This window comes from Polyergus mexicanus, unplaced genomic scaffold (assembly GCF_030449975.1).
Source record: "Polyergus mexicanus isolate NDT 795.1 unplaced genomic scaffold, iyPolMexi1.0 SCAF_6, whole genome shotgun sequence".
In the NCBI taxonomy this organism is placed as follows: Eukaryota; Metazoa; Arthropoda; class Insecta; order Hymenoptera; family Formicidae; genus Polyergus; species Polyergus mexicanus.
In genome coordinates this window covers 878,231-899,101 of record NW_027223326.1, presented here as the reverse complement: position 1 = coordinate 899,101, position 20,871 = coordinate 878,231, and the positions used below count along the sequence as shown (strand labels likewise).

Here is a 20,871-nt window from a genome sequence, read left to right as displayed (position 1 = left end):
GTTTGTAAACACGTTTCGGAAAAAAACCACATTAATACATTCGCGATAGGACAAACGTCAGTAATTGAAATATTAGCGTACTAAAAATCTTTATAAAAAGATATTAATTTTTTTATTTTTCTCTCTCTATAAAAGGCAGGAAGGAACAATTACAATTTACGCGCGTGTGTTGAAATAATTCAAGTAAGCGAAATAAATTTGGCGACTGTCAGAAATGACCAGAGCACAGAAACGTTAAAGTGTGAAAACTTGGTGAAGAAATAAAAAAAGTTCGCGTCTAATGGGAATGATGATGATATTAAAGTATACATTTCAGTTTTATATAAAAATCGGGAAATGCGTCTCTCTCCTTATCAAATATATGAATTTATTACGAACTTAGGAAATCCGTAAGTAAACGAAGTAAGGACGCAATTGCTTGAAATGAGCAAAATGTTCTCTTACATCGAACTAATATTCCGCGCATATTTAACGAGCGATTATCTATTAACGCAATTGAATGACTTAGATCTACCCATGGTGCTCTGACTTTATTCCATCGACACTTTGCGTCGATAAAGTCTTCCGGCTAATTAAATTAAATCGTCAATTTCCAAGAACGATGATAACATTGTGATATATCTATTACGACAGCGGATCGTGGTATTTCAAAGGGAGAATTAATCAATGTATCCGCTGTGTTTCGACTGTATAGGCGCGACACATCTCTGCCAAAGACGTAACGCAAATGTTTACGGTCACGGTTATCAAATGTATTTTATACGACGGGTTGAGCTATCCAGAGGTGAATGGCATCATCATTTATATGCCGAGAGCGAGCGAGCGAGCAACGCGAGAGCAAGAAGGAACACAAACTCATCGTATTGATGATTCGTAAAAAGATATGTCTCCGGCACTTATCGTATGCCTAGCCGACGTATCGATTACCCAATCATTGTATTGCATTTAATGTAATAGAACACTTCGTTTAAATATGTCATTGCGTTTAGTTAACGGATTTTCATTACAAATTCGTTTAAAATCATTTTCAGACAATATTCCTCGCAGTCTTTTCAACGAGCATTAAATTATTTGATTTATAGCTGCGACATTTGTATCGAAACGAAATTTTCTTAATCCTTGCAAAGATAACGAGCGAAAACAAGGCTTGTATAAAATAATAAGCATTAATTCGCAATAACATAGAGGAAAATTTAATTTTAAAAAAATATTACAAGACATAATCGTAGATCTTGAAATTTTATTACATAAAATCATATTTTTGTGATATTTTTTATATCTCCACGTTTAAAATAATTCAGATATGACTTTTAAAAGACTTTTTAGTAAAGTATGATTCTTATTGACCATGTAAATGTTGGCATTTTAAAGTTACAAACATATTTTTGATAAATTTTCTTAAAAAAAAAAAAAAAAAAAAAAAAAAAAAAAAAAAAAAAAAAGCCGAATTTAATAACAAAAATCGAATGAGAAAATAATTGCTTATAGAATATAATTGCTCAAAAATTCATTTCTGGATCATCTCGAAAGTAGGGATCGGATAGTAATTTTGAAAATTGATCGGTAAATAGTGAGGAATAATAATGGAATTGCATGGACGCGCGCTAAAAAAAATTGATAAGGATCAAGATATATGTATATGAGAATAACGTACCGAAAAGCAGCGATATCTCAAGGCAAGTGCGGGGAAGTAGGTTAACACAATCCGTACGGCTAATTAATGATCTCATTTAACAAGACGCTCAGCTGGAACTCTCCGCGCAATTACCGTCGCCAGGAGTAGAATTTCGTTATACGAGATTCCGATCTCTGCGAGGACGTTGGTCAAGTGTACAAGAGTATTCGAGATAAAAGTGATTCTTCATGGAGAAATAAAAATATGCAAAACAAAGCATATATTCCCCCCCCCCTCTCTCAAAAAAAAAAGTAATAACAATTCTAAAATTTGATTTAATATAATTAAGTCTATTAAATGTCAGTGATATTTATAATTGTCTCTCAAATGTGTAATGTCGGAGAAAAAGAATTAATTCTATTCGAGTCGAATTCTAATGTACTGACTGACTGACAATTCATCTAATCATCAATTCTAATTTTCGTAGAATCGACTCTCTGTGCTATTTGACTAACAACGTGCCGGATCAACACGATCGTCTGCGGTCGGTGTAACGATGTCAAGCGATTAACGATAAAATGAACTAGACGCCAGTGCACGCGGCAAGTGGCATCGCGTAAAGACGGCGCCAAGCAACGATTCCGCGATAATTTCACAAGTTATGCAATGCATTAAGAGACAGTGGCCGCCGTGTGCGCGGATTTAATCTCCCGAGTACGAGCACGGGCACGCATGTTCACGACTGCATGCGTGCGTGCGTGCGTGCATATAATATACGCGTGTTAAGCACGTTAAATGATCGCCATCGCGTATATATGTGACGGGGCGTCTTGAATATATTATTAAACGGCTGAGAGTCGTTTTGCCCCCCACCCCCCCTCCCTCCCCCGCAACGTGTTTGGAAGCGTGAGGGGAGTTCGTGCCACACGTGTCTCGTCTCATTTCATTTTTTCTTTTTATAAGAACACGCCGACGCCATTAAGGTTCTAATCGCGATACCGACCTCGAGAAGCGAAGAAATCGATGCATAAAACCGACATTGACACAGCACAAAGTCTAATATACACGCCTCTTTGAATTTTCTTGCTAAATTCAACACCATTAAGGAACCAACATAATTTATTCTGATTTAATAGCGTTATATTAATTTAATTTGATTTCTTTAAATAGAAACATATAATGAGGTAATAATTTCTTACACGAAGGAAGAAAATACGTGTATATGTTTTACTTTCAATTTAACTGCCGTCCTCGTCGAGAAATCAATTCTTTTATAAATAACATTTATAATGAAAAATCAACAAAATATTATAAATTACTCACCACGTGATTGCTTCGATCGATGTCTCTTCAAATCTCCTCATTCTCTTTCGTTTATCAATTGTCACTCCTTTATGGCACTCATATGACTCGCGAAAGCACGATTCATTATGATCACTCGTGTACTAATTAACTAATCCTGCGCTAATATGACAATTGTTCGCAGCATTCTCGACGTGTTAATACACACGACACGTTTATTTTAGATTACGAATATATTGGAAGAATGCGAAGATCATACAAAAATTGCACGAAACTACCATCTCTTGGGCGCTAAAAGTTAAAATTAAAGATATATATACAGAATATAATATCCAACAATATATTATCGCTTTGCGGATTCGTATAATTAATTTCGATCGAATAAATCACATAAAATACGCGTTTCAATAAATTACTGATATATAAACGCCTAATAATAATAATTATATTTATCGATTAAATAGATTTAAATAATATCCTAGTTAATCTATTTAACATCTGTGATATTTTCTAATTATTGAGAAATTCGAAATTGACATAAGCAATTTTATATTCTTGATATTTCGCGGTGCTATACAAGATGATAGTTAGTTGAGATACGATAATCGTCAAAATTAAAATCACAGCATCTCTTATTGTTAGTACTTGTCGCGATGATAGTTCGAGAGATAATACGAGACGGAGCGCGCGCGACGATTACTGTTTCGGGTCTCCTCACGCGAATGACAACAAGGCCACCGCAAATGTAAACAACAATGTATCGAATACCGTGGAATTTTTGGTGATAGATAACGCGCTGTTGTTTATGTATGGTAGTCTTGTTGTCATTCGCGTAGCGAGACCCGAACAGGACTTATCGCGCGCTTCGTATATTGTCTCGTATTATCTTACTTAAAATATTATATGTATAATTACGACAAATGTTATATATATAGACGATATTAAACGCGATCATTGCCTACTATTATTAAAATTAACGATTATCAAGCCATATGATTCTCGATTTTCGTCTTATTAGATTAACGGTTTCTCAATTAATTACTAATTTGGGCAAAGTTATCGATGCTATTTTTGAATTTCTTAGTCATTGAGAAAATATCGCAGAATTAAAATGAATTGATTCAAGAGTTATTATTATATATATATATATATATATATATATATATATATATATATATATATATACATTAACAAAAAGATAGCATAATTTAGTCGCAATTCTCCAATTCCAAGCGAATCAAACTTTCGTAAAAATTAACTAAAAAGTAATTTTCACGTTCTCTCGTCGCAACAAAATGCGCGTCATGCGCATTAAAATGTCCGACTATCATCGTATTCTAGTAATTAATGCGCGCACGATCATAATTAATTGTGTTTTCGAAAGCGAGTATCACGAAATGTCTCGTCGAGTGTAAGTGCCATGAAGGAGCAAGAGAGGATAAAATAAACTCCGGAGGCATCGAGCGACAGCAGAGCAACCGTAAGATGAGCGATTTATATATAATTTCGTGAATTTATTATTTATAAAATTAATTCCCTTATCTTCTCGCGATAATACAGTTTACTTTTTGTAATGATATAAGTCTAAGAGCGTTTTATTTTCTGCGAAATACAAAAACATAGTTTCGCGAGCAATATTCTTTCGGAATTTAAGTATTTCACAATTAAGCTTACATATTACGTAACAAAAATACATTCATATATATATATATATGCAGTAATTGTCGAGAATATAGTGTTTAATTAGAGATGTAAAAAAAAAAAAAATATTATATAAAAAAATTTTGATATTTTTGCATCTTTTCGAGAAGCCAATTTTAATTCCGTTAGATAAGCGAGAGAGAATTAACGTTCCAAGAAAGAAAGTAACGTGCGAATATTTGCAAGGAGATAAGATTGAAACCTGACAATTTACCATAATTATCCGGAAGTAGTTTCTCTTCCTATCCATGCTCACAATGTCTATATCCGGTCCGCAAATAGATTATCTAAACCGGTAGGTAAATTGCTAATCAAGAACATGTATGCTAATTTCATGATATATAATTTGACGTATTAGAAGATAATAGAAATGTACCTTAACGATATATTAATTTTATATATATATAATACATCTTAAAAAATCACACATACGTGTAATATAAATTATTATACTATTAAAATATATTAAACGTAACATATGTAAACAAAAATTAAATAATTTGCGATCTTCGTAGGAAATCTCCAACTAGATTAAGAAGTTAAATAAAAAAAGATTACAAAGTTCGATATTCTATTGTTTTATCTTTTACTTAGCGATGCAATATTTTTGATGTAATTAATTCGAGAAAATCTATATATTTTTCTTGAGTAGGAATCATTTTTTCTTCTTAATTGTACGATTCTATTCTAAGTTTTAATTTAAATCATCGAGTAAAAGATCTTTTTCTTTCTTTAAGCACATATTTATATTATAGGTAATTGCTTTCATTATCTTCTATGTGTTGCACATTTTAACGCATATAAAATAAATTATGAAAATGCTGCTTTCACCGTCGTATTCATCAATTCTACGATTATAAGCAGAAAATTAGCAACGATGAAGAAGAGAGACAGACGATTGAGCATACGTATGACATAAGCAAAGATTATCCAACGAAATATAGTTAAGCCTGACATTATAATGACGACAGTGTAGACGACAGAGTCATCATAATAAATCGGGGGACAAAAGGGGGGATTCCGGGATTAAATAAGGTTTCTAGTGGTTTCTAGATAAAAATATATGTACATGATTAATAATACCGAACATAATATCATGCTGATTAATTTATATATCCGCGCTTATGTATATAGTAAAAAGTTAATTCCATGAACAATAAAAACGATTAATTTTCAAAACTTATAGCGATATAAAAATATAAAAAGCTAAGGAAGAGTTAATTTGGATTTAATTTTCTCAACTTCTAAAAAGAGACAGAATTAAAGTTTTCAATCGTTATCGAAAATATCATTAATTAAAAGATGATTTCTATCGAATTATCAAAATCAAAAACATTCTTGCAAAAGTCAAACGGAACAAGGCGTTATCGAATAAGTATCATAACTGAGTAAAAAAAAAAAATATATATATATATATCCATTATATTACGTTACTGTGTATAATGTAAATATATAGGAACTTTGCACTGGCATCCCGGCTGTCATTAGAATGCACACTTGACCCGGAACACCTACGATAGATCTGCAAGCAGAATTCCATAAGCTCTCGAGGACGCGAAAAACTTGGCGAACAAAAGGGGAAGGGGTACCATTTGGCATCGATTCAAGGGGACGTGACCTAACTAAAATACTGCAGTGCTCCTGTACATATCGCATACTAGGTGAAAATATCACGAAAATAACGATCAGCGAAAAATCGCTGATTTGCTGTCAGCTTACTCGTGATATCGTAAATCTTTTATTATCGCGTTTAAACCATGTTGCGAGATAAAACGCGACCCGGAGTCATGCAATAGTGACGGAGATCTTCGTTGGATTTTTTCGCTTTATTAGTTTTTTCATTAGCTAGAGACTCTTGTTAAATAATACAAAGATTTTTTTTTCAAACCGTATACCGTTATATCGCGATACTATTATCGAAGTATAACTGTCTGTGCGAGATATATGATTTAAATCGCGTATATTGTATTATGTACTTTTCTACAAATTACGCTTCTTCTACTATTCACGTGTTTCAATTATAATATTACAATAACGTGCTTCGTCTTAATAATGGCTATTAAATGCTGATTTCTTTTCCGCGATGCTTATTAAATAAAATGGATATTAAAACTTTTTTTTGTAATGCTATCATGTTATAATACGAATATTTAGAAAGCTATACGATATTTTAAACATCATAATATTTGCAATCACATATTTACACTTACAATCGCATTAAAATCCTAATAATATAATATAAAAATAATAAAAAATATATAATATATATAGTTCCTTAGCTTTTCCTTAAATTATAAAAATTTTCATATTAATATACATATGACAAACACACAATTTTAATAAAATTTATAAAATTATTATATTAATTCAATTAATAAAAATTAATTTTTAATTTATATAAAAGAAGATATCGATTACACACAAAAAATATATATATATCACATATTACATATTTAATCGGTCACCTGATAAACTCCGCCGTATTACGGCGTATACACAACTTCAACTGCATATAGGTCAACAACGATATTTAATCTCACGCCACGACCTTACATTTTTCTTAAAATCGATTTTATCATGTTCCGAAATGTATAATATTAATCTTTACACACGCATAAATTATGTATGAAAATATATGCGAAATAAGATGCGGACCTTACGTCTCTCGTCCTATATAAATGATCTTTTGAGCATAAATGGCAGGAGCTCTAAGTACCGTTGTCGGGAATGATTCGTTACATAAGCGCGAGTAGTTAACGCGAAAAATTTAGTACAACCTGCGTGACGAGGGAAAGCATTAACGGACCGAAGATTAAGGATTAGTAATTTTCGACGGCGTTTTTTCGCCGCCTCGGTCAGCCGGCGAAAATTAGCGAAGCGATCACGCGAATATGTAGCAAGACAGGATTTCCACTCTGATAACGTTAACACGACGCATCGCGACGAATAACAATGACGAATATAACAATAGCGAGACGGTATGTAAACCTTGCCCGGTTTTTCCGGAAACATGCCACGGGTCAAGTGGCATACGCTTCGTTAATCTCCTCGGCGACAGTTTCTCTTTTAAATCGTAAATAAAAAAACAAAATTAAGATCAAGATATTTCATTTAACTATTATATTTTAAAGGAAATTTAGCAAAACAAATTTGAAGATGGTTGTAAATTTAGAGAATTTTATAAAAAAATTATACACGCATCCATTTTATTATTTTATAATGGAGAAAATATACATAAATATTTATTATTTCTTAAAATAATCGTTATTTTTGAAAATGTTAAATCCGAACGAAAGATCCGACGACAGACAAATTGCAAGTGTGGGATGGAATTTAAAATGAAAATATCGCGAAACTACGAACTTAAAAAATTCCGCATAATGCAAACGTAAAACAGTTCGAGTCGCATTATATGTAAAATTTTTTGAATCTTGCAATCCAATCTCTAATTCTACTTGGCGTCTGCAATGTACCGGCTGATTCGGATTTTATATGCAAAATAACTGCATTATCAGCAATATGCGGCAACGGGCCACGTGCCGATACGAAATTTTCTCTGAATATTATTTACCAAATATATTTCGATCTATTATATAAATATGTTTCATTATTTATCCTTAGCTTTGTCAATATAAACTTAAGTAAAATTTGATAATTTCCTTTCACATTGAACTTAATTAAAGTGTTATTATTGAAAACATATGTAAAGGAAACATGAGAAATGTTTTTTATTTGTCATGACTGTAATATTATAAAATATTTCACATTAGCGTGGATTTTATTTCAAGCAGAAACAGGAACAGTACGGAGAAAAGCTTTGTACGGAGAACATTGTACAGTTGTGAATTAACACTTCTCTAAATAATAATGTTACAACTTTTCCCTCGTATCTCTTTTCTCTCGTATAATTATTACAATCTCTTTCCTAATAAATAATCTTCCTCTCTTTCTCTCTCTTTTTCTCGCAAAATTTAATATCTATCATCATAAGAAAGACAATATCAACTTCCAGATATGCGGTCGTTGACGATTGTTGCTATGAGATTACTACGACCGCATGCCTCGAAGTTTTTACTGCGACGAGCACACGCGATATGCAATTTTCATCGGAAACGACTCGAGGGCACAAGAGTCGTGCCGAAACGAGAATTCGTTCTTAAATAGACTCGAATCTCAAAAAGTACGGTGATGTATTGGGTGATTGCATAAGTTCATGCCCGATTTAAATATAAACTTCAATAGATTATATTTTAGAGATAACACTTTTATTAATCAATTATATAGTAAGCAGTGGTATCAACGCAGAGTACTCAACGATCTATAAGCTTGTCGATTCCATTTTTGAAGAAAGAACTTGCTTTTTCTTGGAAAAAGTTTGTAAGGTGGTTTTCGACAGCTTCCTCGGAATTGAGATTCTTGCTATTTAAACTATTCTGCAAAGACCGGAACAGATAAAAATCTGAAGGCGCAATATCTGGAGAATATGGCGGGTGCTGCAGAATTTCCCATTGCGACTCCTGCAGTTTTCCTGCAGCTTATTCCTTTCAGTCGGGAGATGCGGCACCCGCGTATCAAGCTTGGAAATGTATCCAAGCTTTTTTAAATGACGAAAAGCGGTTGAATTATCCATGTTCAGCCTCTCAGCAATATCCTCAGTTATAATCCTTGGGTTTCTTTCCACTAAGGCATGCACAATGTCATCATCGATGCCAGAAGGCCGTCCAGAGCGGGGTTTATCCTCCATTTTAAAATCACCATTTCGAAATTTGCCAAACCACTTTTTGACTATTCGGAGAGCAGGAGCACGGTCCAAATAAACGCTTTGAATATTTTTTTGTGCAATCCCAACACTCACGGCTTTCCGAAATTCATATAACGTTACATGCCGCAAATGCACCTTTCGTTCTCCATTTTTAATGATTTCTCTTATGCACAAATGGACTTATCTGAACAATATCTGACGCTAAATTGACATAAGAGAACGTCATCTATTCGGTGTAAGCAACAATTACCACACGAAAACAATAGAACTCCGCCATGCGGTAACTTAATGCCATCTATGAAAATCGGGCACGAGCTTATGCAATCATCCAATAATTTGGATGAAGCCTACCTTGTTCGCGTGTATCGCACGATTTTCTTCCCGTGGCCGCGAGAAGCGTTCGCGAATAAATATACAAGCTTGCATTCTCCTCTTGATTCTTGCTGCGGAAGTCGCGGGAACAATGGTCCTTATATAATGCATTCTGTCTCGCGTACGAAACATGGCCGATACTTTTGTCTCTGTGTTCGTATATACATATTTTTGTTTTTCCCTTTTCCTTTATCCTCCAAGAAGACGCACATATGTAATAAAGGCATCACGACGTGAAAAATACGGAAGAAAAGGAAGCCCAATAATATTCGCGCGTTAGAATTTTCCCTTGACGAGACGTTAATTATATTCGGCAATTTTTCGTCTTTTTTTTTTTTTTTTTTATAAATATATATTTTATATAAAGTATATTTTATATATTGTATATATATATATACATATACAAAATAAAAAGCGAAAACAAAATAGTATGCATAACAGCAGCAAAATTCATAATAAAGAGGATAACACGTTATTCTCTTGCTTCATATCTTCCATCGTTTTACCTTGCTGCAATGCAGCATAAATAATATAAAACAAGGGTATAATTTTTAACCGGAAAGGATCGCGTATCTACTATCATAATTTACTAATATATAACTGAGAGATGCGACACAGTTTCATCCTTCGACCACACCGTCTCGCGATGTTACTTGGAGAAAGCACGTCACGAAATAATATTCGCGCGCATACATATACACGGGCCCGAGATATCAATACTCGCGGATCTATATTTCGTCCCAGATTCGGCTCGGTTACTATGTAAATTGCCGATACAGTTGGGAAGAGGAGTTGTCGGTATTCTTTTGTTTCTCCTACACGCGGTATTCTACGATAGCTCGCTGAGAGAGATGCCACGTTGATGATAGTGCCAGGTCAGATACGTCGCCCTCATTCTCTCGGCCCCAGAAAGGAATTATTGACTATAATGAGAGAAGCGCCGAAAGAGAGCGAGAGAGACGAATGTGAAACAAAGAGAACGCGTTGTTAAGTAAATAATAATCTGCGCACACGTTGTTATCCTCGTGCAACGACACACGTGCTTCGCGCGACTCCAGACAGAAAAATGCAGCTCTTGGAACTTTTCTCCGTATAATTGTCTTTGATTTTAGAACATTGACTGTGATTAATCGAGGAAGAATCCTCTTTAACATCGCGCCCGATAAACGTATATTCATTTCGAAGTAAGATGTATTTTGGTATATTTTTATCAATTCGTGTTGAGATCGACGTGTTCCGTTTTGTTCCGATTCTATATATCTGTTGTGTATTCAGATTCGCAGATAATTGCAAAATTAAAAAATTGACAAAACTACAATTATATTTTCTAACGCTCAATAAATTTCGAAATGAGTTTCTAGCAAAGTTAGATTAGATCTTTCACAATTGATTTCTATAAATAAAAAAAAAAAAAAAAAAAAAAAAAAAAAATTAAGTTGTAATATTCATTTAAAAGATCACAAGTATATAATCACGCAGAAAATTTATTACAAACGAGCGATTTAAAGAAGCAATAACTGTTTTGAAATGCAATATATATTTCAATAATCCCCATCGTAAGTTATTCGCTTCACAAATCGGGATCGTGTACGCGTATTCTCAACTAACGGTCTTGAAAATGAAGGACGAATAACGCAAGTAAATGGTAAAACGAAGCGACGCAACCCAGAATCGGGCCGATGCAACACGGTCATCGTCCATCTCTTCGGGGCAAGTTCAATGGTCAACCTCCGACTTGACCTGGTAACGAGTTTCCCGGTATAAAAATCATCTCGTTGCGAATAACCTTCGAGATTTTCGAGACTGCAGTAAAATCGATCATCTTGGATATACAAATCATTAGAGTAAACGTGCTTCTAACTAAATTTGGCAATACAACTAAATACAAATTGGCACATTAATGACATTATAGATGTCAATATATTTGATTAAAATATTTTTTCAAAATATTATAATGAGAAACATACCTTTTTTACTTTAAAAATTAATAGAAGCATATTTTTTCTTGCTTTAAGAATTTAAACAATTTGTATGTGTACGTGTGTGTGTGTGATTTTAATTAAGATAAGAGTTTTATATATATAATATATATCTTATATACTCTTAAAAGATTTATTGTAAAATTGAGTGAGATAAATTTTAATTTTATATACTATAATCATAACTTATTTTAATAAAAGACTTTTAACGAATTCACATCGAGGGAATATTAAATTTTTTATTCATGCTGATAGAGATAGGAAATTCATTAATAACAGATTCGACTGATTGTGAGTCATGTTCGATACTAAGAATAAACCGTAATAAAATTAATCTCTTTATCTTTTTTCCCTTCTCCTATCAATAAATTCTAGCGTTGTTTGCAGTTTGCAAAGTATAATATGTCATTGCCATATGGCATGCGATGAATTCATCTGTTAAAATAACGAAAGTATCAAGTGAATAAAAGTATCTATTAACATAAAATGATTTGATATCATCGATATATCGCCCCAACATATTATAATACATGAAAAATAATTTATATATATATACTTTTGTAATAGATATTAATTATATATCCATTGTATTATCAATATATTATTACAGCATTTTTTTTCGTAATGAATCAGTGGTAAAAAAAGCCAAAAAAAAACAAATTTTTTTTTTTCAGAAGCTATAAAAAGTCCTTTAATGCCTTAATTTTGATAAATTTTAAGACCAATTTTCGTAAACTATAAATTATCTTTTGATTGTCTTTAAAATATTCCTTTCTCAAAAATCACTGATTCGCTTATAATAATATTAATGTAGCAGAGGAAATCAATACCTTTATTAGTATCGATAATTACTTTCAAAAAAATTACAGCATATTAAAGCAAATATATATATGAAAATATATTTTACGTCAATCATCACGTTTTCATTAATGACAAATATACAAACTGAGATTTTCTCGTCCATAGCATAAAAAAAAAAAAAAAAACTTAAAATTATACTATCGTATAAATTACTATCGAAAAGCGTCATAAGAGAAAACACTTTCGTTGTCATTATTAATTACAAGTTGCATCTACTCTCAGCTTCCGCATTTACACGATGCGGCGAATTTACCGCAGAATCCCCTCGAAATATTTGTCCGCGGTAGGACAAATCTTTCACGGAGGATATATTAGCTTGAGGCATCTACGTACCGCGGACATGCACGGTCGAGCACGATGGCATTGCACGCGTGACGTTACATCGTAGTTAGATAAACCCCATTGAAACTCGACGTGGCCGGACGACAGGACGTTGCAGCGCGTCGCGACTATATACGACCGCAGTATACATATAATTTGGCACGAGCAACCGACGGTAAATTAATTACGGCAATGACGTATCGTGCCGTCGTAACGTGAGGGAAGAAAATAAGATTTACGCGAGACCGAAATTTCAATGACAATACGCAATACGAGAGCGAAGAAAACTGTCCTATGGAGGAAATAATACGTCTTATCCGCAGACTTTTACAGCTTATTTGTAATAAATCACTTTTAATCGTAAAATATGCAATTATATAATTGTATAATATAATTGCATAGAAATAAAAAGAAAATTCGAAATATTTAAAATGCTAAATAAAAAAAAATTTTAACAATGAGATTTTAATATAAAAGAGCATATTGCACGTATATAATAACAGCTCGTTAAATTAACGTGATGATTTTGAACTAATCTGATTATATATTAATATTAATTTATATATTAATATATTCATTATCGAAATTTTACACAGTTAAAAAAATAAGTGATAAATAAAAATTAAAGATAAATTATAGGGGGACAATATTAAATTCATTTTGGCTAAAAACTACAACTTAATTTAACTCAATTCTCTGAAGGCGCTTTTTCGCGCGTGTGTCTCGCATCTTTTTGTACGAAAAGTTCCATTTGACGTAAAGAAACGCATGTTTTCGCTCTCCGCGACGAGAAACGATAAAAAGCTCGCTATTGTTAAGAACCGGTTGACCTTTCGGCTCCCTTTTTCGGCTATGCTTCTTTCAAGGCGATGCCGAATCCGACGATTCTAAACACGTTTCGAACGTGTGCTACGCGGAAGAAAAAAAAGAAGAGAAAAAGAAAAAGAAAATATGGCGAGACATTTTGCGTCTGTCCAACACTCGTTACCCTTCCGCGATCGCAATCTATCACGGAACGAAAGGCAAGGGTAAGGCAACGTTTCGCGACCGTCACCGTCGAGAAGAAGCGGATGACGGATTCTCTATCGTGTCGCGCTGCGAACTTCCGCGACGGGATGATTAAAGCGATTAATGAGCGGATTCTTTTCGTAGTTCTCGTGTAAAAATAAAGGCAGATGAAAAAAGCATGTTAAAGATGAGAAAAACGCAATTTATTCTTATTATTCGTTGCGTTCGTAATGAAATTAAATTTATTTACTTCATTTAAGATGTTCGTCGTTAAAATTTTTATAGAATTCCATTAATTTTCGATGCGATATATTATTTCATTCAGATTATTTTATACAGATTTTGCGTAAAATTACTAAGCCCATAACTTGTCAAACTGAATATTCAAACTAAATGTAGAATTTTAACACGCGATATTTATCATCAATAATATGATTGTAATATAATATAAAAATATACGGTATTTTATATATTCTACTGAAGAATATATATTATAAAAAAATTTGTATAGAGTATATAATAATATATAGAGTATAAAAAATATACCAAAGAAAATAGTTTTAATACTATTAGAATTTTATGTTACTCATAAAATATTTAATTTCCGAATATATTATAAAAGTTTTCGTTTCAAGCATAAGATATGCATTTATTGCAAATCTAATTTATTTGCGCGTCGCGCAAGTAAAGTATTGTAATATAGGATAGGATAAAGTGCGAGCAATGCTCGGCGTAAAAAAAAAAAAAAAAAAAAAAGACAGGATAAGGGTGAAAATACATACCGCGATGGGATAAAAGCGACAAAACGCACACTCGAGAACAGCTGCAGAGCAGCAACGTGACTTTCATTCTTCGCGCTTATTCTTATGCGGCACGAGAGCGCTGCACTTGAGCGCACGCTGGCGCAAATCGACCAATCCCGACATTATGATTTTTGTTCTTTGCCACATCGTGCTCGAGATACGATCTAAAATCCGTTGGGGAACGTCCAGAAGACACAAGACGATATCTACATGCGCGACATTTACATGCGTGGAAAATTTTTAAAAATATCTACGCGATATATCAGAAGTGATAAGCGCCGTCATTCTGCGCTGCTCTCGATTAAACGATAAATTGTGCAGACTCACCTTCCTGATTAGGATTGTTAGCGTTCGGATGCGACGAAGTCAGGGAAGACGGTGTCTCGTCCTCAGCGACGCCCATCGTCGTAGCTGCCGTTTGCTGATGATGCGTCTCCACTTCCGTCGCCTCTTCACACCTGCATATTAATTATAAGATTTATAATAATAAGAACACTTTGTATACTTAATATTTCATATTGACATGGAGAAATACGCTCCTTTCCTTGCACAATTTTTCATTGATATTTATCGATATATCGGAGTAACAATTTTTTTTAATGCAAATTATTTTTAATAAAGTAAATAACACCGAGTAGCTGTTTCTTCATTATTCTCTATATTATTATGTATAAGTTGTAAATACCATTTAATTTATTTTATATAAATAATTTTCTTTACTTTTTTTTTTCCCAAGATAAATACGAAATTATATAATATACAATATCTTTGTTTCTCTTTCTCTCTTTGTCTTTCATGTTGTCCGATATTATTTTTAAACGGGAAATTTTTGCACGTACGCGTTTATTACGTTTTCGTGCAACTACGCATGCGGGCCGGTGCAACGCAATGTAGCGCACGCGCAGTGTGTCACGCGCCGTATTGCGGCGGCGGCAGCGACGTCGTCGTCATCCGAGCACGGTCCGGACCGCGAAATAGAGACGACGATGCGCAGCTATAACGGTATGTTGACCTCCGAAGCCAATTGCTGCCTCGCTCGGACAACGCACACGGATACGAACGGCATCATCGGAGAATGTGTGCGACGCGCCTTGACTTTTCGGACTGGCACTAGTTATATATTATGGACGATTAATGGGCGATGTGCGATGCAACAGGAACAATTTCCGCGATATATTGGAATTATTTACGCACAAAACAATATCTAAATTCTACATAATAATTTTTTATAGAAATATAAAAAACATTATTTTATTTATTTTATATTTCTACTTTATTTTAAATTTTTAAATTATTGTCAAGAGAAAACATTTAATTGCATATTTTTAATATAATTCGATGTTCAATTTTATGCTTTCGTTGAAAAAAATATATCCAATAATGTAAATACAAAATATATAATATTATATTTTTGTCTCTTTTCAAAATACTTAATAATTTGTAGTAAAATTAATATCCATTGTATAATAAACGTCAGAATCGAAAGGGCTATTATTTTATAAAAAAAAAAAGTAATTTAATTTTATACAGGATGAACTACAAATTTCTTCTTTTACAATGATAAAGAAACCCTTTTCTTCAGAGGCTCAACTATCATATCATGAAATTTTCCCATTTCGTTTTCAAGAAATCGACCATGTCCGATGATTCATATTGCGACCTTGTTGCTTAGTGAGAGAAAGTTAAATATAGCTAATAGCTACACAAAAGAATATATTCACGTGCATATATTCATTTTGTATGCACCAATCGAATAGCATTTTAAGTAGTAGTTTAATTCTTTTCATTGTGAAGAACATGTATAATAAAGAAAATCCTTGAACTTAATTTAATATTAATAACATGCTTTGAGAAAGTACCAAATCGTCAAGTAGTTTTTTTTTTCATAGAAAAAATATCGATCCTGATTTAAAAAATTTTACTTATAATTAATATTTCTGAATGGAAAAAAAAAAAAATAACCACATGGACATGATTGCAAATTAGAAATAAGGAAGTGATTATAATCGAATATCGATATATTATTTTTAATGAAATTCTCTCTTATCATTTTTCTTATCTTCTATTCTATTATAATACACAATAAAGATGAAACACTTCTTATATGATTTATACACTCGGGTCAGACGTACGATCGATAAGGGGAAGCAGACGAGGCATGGTGGTAAGTCAAAACAAGCTATACGACTCGAATCGAAATCGAAAGTAAATACTAACCGCGAGACGTGATTATTTCGCTAACAATATATATGTGTGATTTTTTTCCTAATAACACTATAAACTACTCTGACACAATAGATTACACTACGCGTATAATAATGAGACAAGAAATTGTATGAGACCAAATTTTTCCGCTTGATGCTAATATCGATTCGCACTTAAATGTAAAGAGCTGTATACGCATAATAATTTTAAAATAATTGTAATTTTCATTTTAATTTGTTCACTATTTTATTGCAAATTTTCCGAGTGTGCAAATATATTAATTCGTACTCTATTATTATATGTATATAACATATTCTTTGATTTTAAAGTATCATATAAAGGTATATTATAAATTAATAAAAATAAACTTACTATTTTTATTCATATCTATATCATTATTCATGAATATTCTGAATTAAAAAAATTATAATTAAGAAAATATCTTTTTCTAAATATTATGTAATAATATAAATATAGAGTAAAAATATACATGGATATATCGTGTAACAAAGAAATTTAATAATTCAAAATAAAACTTATTATAAATCAAAAGATTTCTTATAAATCGAAAGAAAAGTGAGACTAATGAACTGTTTAAATGACTCGTTCATATTAACGGCTTGTATATACAGTTTGACGAAATCAAACAGTTTGCCCGTAGTATTAATGCCGGCATTTCATGTGTTTAGAGAATGTAGTTTAACTATAGGAAGTACTTCAGGGGTCAAACTAACCCCGAGCAATGCGTATAATTTTCTTATCATGCCTACAATAATACGGTAACGTAACGTGCACGTGTACTTGCATAATAACGTACTAACGTAACATGCAACGATTACATGAATTGATTTACCGATCTTCGCGTTCTTTTACCTTCTACTCGCAATACCATAAATATTGTATTTATTTGCCACATCACATTATACTAACAAGAGAGAAAGAGAAAGATACGAGATTATATATTGCATTAATTACAGCTCTATAAATCGCACGCTCATAATCTTAAAGTACAAATTGAACAATGCATCGTAGACCAACGTAAAATCCCGCCATCTCTTCGAAAACGCTCGCGAAGAGAGAATTGGCAGAGCGTAGCTGCATAAAACACAGCTCTTTCTCTCTCTCTCTCTCTCTCTCTTGTTCTTTCTCTGTCGCTCCTCCTTTCTCTCTTCCTCCATCTCGCTCTCTCCCTCACGTCGAGACTCAGGTCGTTTCTCTCCCGGCCAACGACCGTCCACCTTCAGTTTTGTACCCTTTCAGACAGCACGCGCCTTATACGTCGACAGGTAGATGCAACGTTCGAGATATATACGCGTCCAGGGTGGTCCAACGATAAGGACCAAAGATCGAGCAGAAAACTGTCTTGGTCGACGTCATTGTTTAGAGGTGCACTTTTTCGTATGTGATCGTGCTTAACATTCGTTCACGTCTCTCGGGTTTTTAAAAACCCAAATTGATTAAATTGGATTGAATAAAAATTTCATAAATTTTTTTTTTTTTTTTTTTTGGGGGGTTGATAATTAAATTTTATATTCGGAAATTAAATCGGATGAGTTGGAGTGAATGTTAAAAAATTATATATTCTAGCTTATATTTATTTGTATCAGTTATATATTAATTATAATTATATATATTCTATATTAGCATTAAAATTTATAAATATATATAATTAAAATTATAAATATTTTTAAAAAATACGAAAATTGTGTCAAATTGAGATAATGTGTCTATAAATACTTCATTTCCTTAAGATTCTGTTTCATACATAAATGTGATAATTTTTTTTTTTTTTTTTTTTGAATTCAGATATCGAATTGTAGAAAATAAATAAATGTAGATGAATGTTTTTACATAAAATTTGATAATCTGATAATAATAAAGAATATTAATTAGTCGTGCTAATTTTTCATGCCAAAATTTTGAGAATGACATTGCGAGACAGTCAAAAATTAATATTCAATTTAATCGATTCATCTAACAATAAGATACGAATGAAGATAACTATAGATACATATTTAATATTCTATACATCGGGAATATATTTTATATTCATCAAATATTTATCTTTAAACAATGACAATAGCAATGTGTTTTCTCGCAATACTTTCTAATCTCTATCTGTACTATCATCCGGTTTATTCTTTACATCGATTTTTCTGTTCATCCCTTCGATCCCTCCTGTATAATTTTGTACCTTAACTCTTATTTCTCACCTCTTACTCCAATTGCACGTTTCGCGAGAGCGTATCGCGATTAGACAAGAAGAAACCGCGGACAGAGAAGTGAAGGGTACAAAGGGAGGAGGATAGAAATGGCGCAGGAGGAGAGGTAGAGGACAAGAGGATGGAGTAGATCGGCCCTTTTGCAAAAAGCGGCGTCCAAAGTGTCGGCCGACCGGTTCCGCGCGCGCATGTACCTGTCACGTATATCCCCTTAAATGCGGCGCTAGAGAGAAAGAGAGAGAGAGAGAGAGAGAGAGAGAGAGAGAGAGAACACACACATGTGTGTCGGGTACGCGAATGGAGCAACGGCGCGCGCGCACTTACACCGACGCGCATGCACGCGCGAGCGTAAGCGACGTCGTATACGGGGTGTCCGAGAATCGACGGAGATAGATTTTCTTGGATCTATCAGAGAATTAGCAGTAATAATGAAACATTATCCGATTCACTTTTCTATACTTTACACTCGCAAGAATTTTTATTTGAAAGATTTGATATATTGTGAAAGTCTCGATCAGTAAAATTCGAAAAGATTAGTAAATTTTCACCAAGGCAGTATTCATTTTTAATTTTTCACGAGAAAGGACCACGTACAAAATTATCGGGACACCTTATATATGCGCATTCACGAAGCGCATACGTATATATATATATATATATATATATGTAGAGAACCTGCATGCACAACGAACCGGTTTGTGTTTATAACAATACCGTCGACGAGGCCGCGGCGTAACCGCGCGAAGGTAACCGTCGACGAAGCCCTTTCCCCCCCTCGTAGGACCATTGCTCGCCATAACCCGTCCGTGCAAGTGAGCGAAAGAGAGAGAGAGAGAGAGGGAGAGAGAAATAGAGAAAGAAAGACTCGTGGTGTATATGACAAAAGCAAAAATGTACTCACATCTTAATACTCGGTCGCGGACGACATTCGTGGGCAGAGGAAGGACGCTCCGTGGCTGGACGTAGGTATCGCGATCGCCACCGCCGCCGACGTTCCCGGCTGCTCCGCGCGTATTATCCGCGAGATACGTCACTGTATCGTGATCCGCCTCCCTCCACCGCCGTGTCGACGGGGATATCGTCACTCGCGTGAACGGCCGCCGCACAGGTATCGTGCTACTACTACTTTTACTACACTCGATACTATACGCGCACTCCCGAAACTCGTTCGCTCGGCCAGGTTCGCAACGTCCGCCGTTACGTTGCGTTCGTTCGTTCGTTCGGTCGGTTCGTTCGACGGCAACTTCGTTGCGAAGCGCGAAGGTGAGAAACGGCCCGCCCGCCGGACAGCACACGATCGGCAACGGACGCGGGACGCGAAAACCGCTCGCGACTCTATCGTGAAACGCGAAATCGCGCGGATATACACGTTTACACGGCGCGTTTGCATGCGCGCAGGACACGCAGAACGCCGAAAATCCCGAGCGGAATATTGACAAATAACTCGGCGTCGCGCGACGCGACACCGTCGCCCGCTGCCTGTCTCGCCGCGACTTGCCGGCGCCACCGCGCGGCCGCTCTCGCAACTAACGATCGACCGTTACGGCCGGTCGGCCATGTTCCGTCCTCGATAAAATATTATGAAAGATCCGCGCCGCTCGAGAAAGAGTTCCGTGATTATCCGGCGGGATCTAAACGGTCCGCCGGGGATATGTGGAAGAATTTTATATGTTTGATAGTCGATAACTTCACGATAGTACTCTGCGTTGATACCACTGCT

The 20,871-nt window shown here is 34.2% G+C and overlaps 1 protein-coding gene across 1 annotated transcript in view; it reads right to left on the bottom strand.

Moving 5' to 3' along the window:
* Trc (Serine/threonine-protein kinase tricornered) overlaps positions 1-20,647 on the bottom strand; it is a 122,792-nt gene extending 102,145 nt beyond the window's left edge. Inside the window, exons 1-2 of the mRNA XM_070298036.1 lie at positions 20,053-20,647; positions 15,052-15,182 (exon numbers count right to left, since the gene is read on the bottom strand). Coding sequence (XP_070154137.1) covers positions 15,052-15,182; positions 20,053-20,054 — 133 coding nt within the window. The 5' untranslated portion in view covers positions 20,055-20,647. The remainder of the gene's footprint in view (positions 1-15,051; positions 15,183-20,052) is intronic.
* Between the last annotated feature and the right edge of the window lie 224 nt (positions 20,648-20,871).